General features: G+C 38.1%; 1 protein-coding gene and 1 long non-coding RNA gene across 2 annotated transcripts; one reads left to right on the forward strand and one right to left on the reverse strand.

Moving 5' to 3' along the window:
- The first annotated feature begins 25 nt into the window (after positions 1 to 25).
- LOC103132754 (uncharacterized) lies at positions 26 to 1,296 on the forward strand. Its single transcript, XR_475614.2, has 2 exons — positions 26 to 762; positions 997 to 1,296. It is a non-coding gene; the product is annotated as an uncharacterized LOC103132754 (long non-coding RNA).
- Positions 1,297 to 2,612: 1,316 nt separating this feature from the next.
- LOC103132755 (interferon-induced protein 44-like) lies at positions 2,613 to 5,122 on the reverse strand. Its single transcript, XM_016667568.1, has 6 exons — positions 5,100 to 5,122; positions 4,697 to 4,898; positions 3,639 to 3,797; positions 3,333 to 3,501; positions 2,878 to 2,978; positions 2,613 to 2,802 (listed from the first exon to the last, which is right to left on the reverse strand). Exons 1-6 carry the CDS (start codon positions 5,120 to 5,122, stop codon positions 2,641 to 2,643), a joined length of 816 nt encoding a protein of 271 aa, XP_016523054.1. The 3' UTR covers positions 2,613 to 2,640.
- Positions 5,123 to 5,691: the final 569 nt, after the last annotated feature.

Genomic DNA, 5,691 nt, shown 5'->3' on the forward strand with positions numbered 1-5,691 from the left:
GGACCGGGTCTTTACCGCATTCATTTTGGTTACTTGAGTATATAGATTTTAATATGTTAAAAATGTCGACGCAATTTTGCTGTTTTTGTTGTTTTTGATAATGATTTTAGCTTAAATTTAGACGGAGAAGCTGTCTGTTTCTATCATGCAGAAACTGCAAAGAGCTTTATTACTTTATCCAGGCTTTTTAACAGGAGCTGCTCATTTTGTAAGTTCAGCTGGTTTTCTTTTTACTTGAAGATGTTGCAAAGATTTCTTCTGTTTATGGGTTAGAAATAAGCAAGACAGAAGAAACCTTTAGAACAATCACAGGGTCTTTGAGTCTCTCACACAGCTCTAGCTTTCCTATAATAAGCCAATGTAGCAGCATAAATGGTGCGCTGCCACTTTAAGGCCAATTTCAGCTGCTGCATATAAGCAAGCCCTCACCTGTCGTGAGGCTGCTTGCGTCGTGGCGTCAACCGAATCTGTTTCCTTTGCACTGTTCTGGGTAAGCGTGGCTGTTTTTTCGTTTGTCGGCTTTAATAATGACTATTAATACTAATTGGTCTATCTGCTTAGCCTCCTTTGCTGCACCTCCAATATCTGGACCGATCTGTCCATGCATTCATTTGCTGACAGGAAGGTAAGGGCTAGCGTGGCTAAGTAACATCTACCCCATGTAAACAAAACCTTCACATAGCGTTTTCTTACAGTTGCGCTGCATCTAGGCGGAATTGGGGATCTGATTATTTGGCAGTGCAGTCATTTATCAGGGCACAGGTAAGCAGCTGCTGCAAGTTATGTTTTTGTTAGCAGTTGTATTAATAATTTGCTCTATTCTTTTTAGCCTTCTGACTCATCAGCATTGCACCTGAAGTGACACTCGCTGCTGTTTTGCCTACTTAGAAATTGTTTTAAAATGCTAATCTGCACTTTCTCTGGGGATAAAGCGCAACATTGTAAGGCTATTGTATTACTGTTTTACTTGTATTGTTTTATTTTCTTGTCTTTTAGGGACTGAGGCTTCTGTGGTGGCGGTGGTGACCCCTGGTGGCGGTGTCTTGTCTTGTGTGTTTTGTTGGAGCACCTTTTTCTTTTGTTTGCTGTGTTTTTGTAGTGTCCAGGGTGGTCCCCTTTTCTGCACTGGATGTTGCCCCTTCCCTCACTACTTCCCCCATTGGTAAGCCTCAATTTCCTTTGAAATTTAGACATTTTATTATCTTGTCAAATGCATTCACTGTTTTAACCATTCAATTTCAGATCATTGGAAATTAAAGATATTTTGAGGTTTAATAAATTTTGTAGAACTTTCTGAATCTTGTCTCCTCATTTCCAGTAGAACTTACCTGTGTCCTTACTACATTATATTTTCCTGGATTTACTCCAGGTGGCGTTGTTGGTCATCGTAACCTTTAATATTTTATATTTGGGTTCATACTAAGAAAATCCACCCCCCAGGTTGCCACACCAACATTCCTAACTTCCTGTTCATCTGAAATGTTCACATCTGAGGTCCTTAAACCAACATGCAACAAAACTGAGATCCTCCTTGTAGGAACCAAATCTGTGTCATTCAGTGGTGACAGTTTCTCCCTTTCATTAGATCAGTGTTTCTCAATTCCGGTCCTCACGCCCCCTTGCCCTGCATGTTTTAGATGTTTCCCTTCTGCCACACACCTGGATTCAATATTTTGGTGATTAACAGGCCTCTGCAGTACTTGAAGGTCATGCAATCATTTGAATCGGCTGTTCTGGAGTAGAGGCACATCTAAAACATGCAGAGCAGGGGGTGTGAGGACTGGAATTGAGAAGCACTGCATTAGATGGTTCTACTCTGCAACTTGCCCCATGTTAAAGAGTCCATGTCATCCTCTGTCCTTCACCTCCTTTCAATATGACTCATTCTGTTTATTTCCACCTCCATATTAATCATCTTTGTCCCTCCCATCCTTCACGCTCCTTACCTGCTCTGGTCCATGGCCTTGTCACCTCCCGCATCGACGACTCCAACCGTCTTCTCTTTGGTCAACCTGAAAAATCCCTCCGAGCTTCAAGCTGTACAAAATTCATGATATCACCTTAAAGACTGATTATGCAGTTGCTGCTAGTGAATGAACCGTTAACTTGTTTTTATCAAACTCACATCCAATTCAACAAATACACCAAAATTATTAAACTGACGAGACAAATAAGATTTGTGGAATTTATTCAAACTTCTGATCTAACGTTGCATTTTTGTCTTAAATCAAAAATCATCCCACTTGTTCCTTTTACATCAAAATCACACCCAATAGTTTAAACATGCTTAACATTGTATCACATTGCATGGCAACCACCATTGTGATGTAATATTGGTAAGAAGAGGAAAAGGCAAAGCAGGTTTATTTGTACAGCCCATTTGTACACAAAGTGATTTAAAGTGCTTTTCATTAAAAAAAAAAACCAGATCAGGTGAATATTGCTTTAATATGAAAAATTATATAGCAGAACCTTTCACATAAAAACAAAGCACCCTAAACATGCAACAAATTTAGTTCTGATTTAAGATAAATGTTCAAAAGATTCAAATTTGTCCTGCATTGCGTTTTGACATTACAACACCATCAACATTCTCTCTCCTAAACCTGTCACACCTCACCGTTTTCTCTATATCTCAGTTTAAATCCTCTCAATGAAGTCGTCTCCAAAGTCGACCATTTTCCTCAGAGCGCTCAGGATCAGAGCATCAATATCATCATTCAAGTTGATTTCTTCACTGTAGTTCTTCACAGGGAAGATGCAGTTCATGGGGATTCCCACTGCTGAGCTGAAGTCTTTCATCTGAACAGGAAAAATCACAGTTACAGTTTGAAATGGTTTTGTTTTATGTATCTGGACAAACTGACTGAAACTCACCTTTTTTCTCAGGTACTTGCTCTTGTAGACGTTCCTCAAGTCTTTCCAAGTTTCATTACAGGCTGCATCAATGTGAGTCATTATGAGCATTTGAGGAATTCCTGCAGGAAAATAATCTCATTTGAGTGAATAATACTCATATTTTCACTAGTTTGGAAGGTAAAATTAAGTGACAATGAATGCAGATAAAGTTTCCTTCAGGTACACTGATGGTGGACCGCATTATGGATCTGTTCTGTTAAAGCGTAGACTTATGCAATTACTATGCCTTATGTGATACTAAAATGTTTAACATTTTATTGCATACGTTGACTGCCTTAGTTTTTAATCAGTTTAAAAGTTTAAAGTAACTGGCAATTCCTTCAGCCTGGAATCAGAGACATTGATGGTGGACCTTATTGTAGATCTATTCTGTTAACATGATGCCTGAATAAGATCCTTTTCTATAAACTCACCCAGATCACTGGCTGTTTCTCTGATACTCTTCATCTTCTCCAGTACTGATGATTTTATCAGAGAACTGTTGGCTGACATCACACAGACCAGGACATGAACTTTGTCATCAGCAGAGGGAGACGGGTTGTAGCCTGGGTCATCCTGAGTTAGAGGAGCAACTGGGTTGAACTGGAAGAGAGTAAAAGATACAGAATGAACAGTGTTTCAAACGAACACAACTCTGGTCTCTGAATCAGGAAATGCATCCATTCATTCATCCATCCATTCATGTAGATTTTTCAGAACCAATTCTTTCATTGCTGCACCTTGTAACCCTCTTTCACATGTCCTCTCAAAGCCAGTTTGATGTCATCAGGATGAATGCCCCTGTTGGTCCCGTCTTCCATTCCCATGATGTCGTTGAAGACCAGAGGATAAAATGTCTTTGAGCTTCCTCGTCCCTTTATGAACTTATGAGTCTCATACTGAAACAAACAAAAAAAAGAACATGATGATAAAAGAATTTCTGGTACAGTCGATCCGTTAAAATCTCACAGAACCAGAATCAATGGACAGAAAACAGGAAGAAGGTCAGAACTGATGTCGATTTGAGCAAAACGATTTTTATGACCACAGAACTCTGAACAGTTTAAAGAGTCTGACCTACTCTGGTTTTGGTATACATTATTAAGATATATTTAACACAGTGCAATAGCACTATTAACTTAGTTCTGGGACAGAAACACCTCAGTTTGAACATTTGTAATGATTTAAACTGTTAATCTTATGTTTCCACTATTTTATTTTAGTCAACATAGAAGCTATATTCACCAGGTCTAAAGTTCTGTCTAAATGAGGGCATCAACTGAGATAAACATGTCCTCGTCCTGCTATGTTAATGAATGTTAATGAATAATAACCTTCTTATTTTTCATTAACATAGAAACTGCTCCTGGATCAGTTTTCTGTTTCTTTGCTGTGTGACTTCTCAAAGCAGTCAGTTGCGGTTTGCCGCAACTGACTGCGGCAAACCGCAAACCGCTTGTACTGATCCAGATTGAGCTAGAGATTTCTTCCTGTTAAAGGGGAGTTTTTCCTCTCCACTGTCACAATTTTCTTGTTCACCATGACAGACTGATGTAAATTCAAGGACTGGAGGAATCAATGCTGCAATTTGACTTGTTACATTGTTGGGTTTTCTTACTTCTTAAACTAGTTTGAATAATGAAATTAGCTTAACTCTTTTATAACTAGGATCAGCTGAAGTGTATGTGTGATTGAATTGAATTTTTTATTTTTATTTTTTTGTAAAGAGCCTCAAGATGACATTTGTTGTTAAATGGCGCTATATAAATCAACTTAGTTTTTAACTTGGTTTTCTTACTTTTCTGGTGAAATTCTGGGAAGCAACTGCATCACAGACCAAAGCAGGACTCGTCATTCGACCTCTGAGGACGTTACTGGCAGAGTTGATGAAACTGGACCTTCCAGCTCCCACAGGTCCGTAAAGGAGGACCCGGAGATATTTGATGTCTTCTCTATTAGGTTTATATTCCTGGGCATATTGAAGGTACTCCTGTTTTCTTCTGAAAATATAAAGTAAGTAAGTTAGTTCTGTCCGAAAATGAACAAGATACAATAGAAAATATTCTGACCAGCAGTAACCAAATTTAGTTAGAACCAAACACCAGCAGAACAAAATTTAAAAAAACAAACATTGACCTCAGTCAAATTAAGGATAGTCCCTAACATTTCACTTGAAAGACTTCACCCTTATTTTAACAGACCTTGGAGAAAAAGGCGAGGACATAGTTGAAGCCCACCAATTTACTGTGAATGCAAATTGTTATGCATTTTTCATTTCTTCTGACAAGCCAAAAAATAAGCAATATTGTTGAAAATTTTGCACAATAAATGTTAAAAATAACTGTATACTTAAAATAAAACCAATAAGCTGAAGAAGCTGACAAGTAACCAATGTTTACAGTTTTAAAAAGCTTTACTGTATTAAGTCCACATCCCAGTGAATCATTTAAACTTTCTCTTTTCAGACTTAGTAGTCTTGATTAAATGTTATTGACTTAATACATCGAACTTGGAAATTGGCTTGAGACTTAAAACAATACAGCAGCTGTTTTGATAATGGCAGAGCCAGTGGTTTGTGCAGAGAAATTATTAAATATGATCAGATAAGCAGTAGCCTTTCAATTTGGAGGAGTGAAGGGAACACACGTTAATGTGGGGAAAAATATATATGATCCCTAGGGGGGTGTTGGTTTGTGATCAAAAATCAGATAGGATCCATAAATTGTAGAGCTCTAATTTTTTTCTTTATGCAGTTCTTCAAACTTTACAATCCAGTCCACAGCATAACATGCA

This window comes from Poecilia formosa, unplaced genomic scaffold, assembly GCF_000485575.1.
Source record: "Poecilia formosa unplaced genomic scaffold, Poecilia_formosa-5.1.2 Scaffold1281, whole genome shotgun sequence".
In the NCBI taxonomy this organism is placed as follows: Eukaryota; Metazoa; Chordata; class Actinopteri; order Cyprinodontiformes; family Poeciliidae; genus Poecilia; species Poecilia formosa.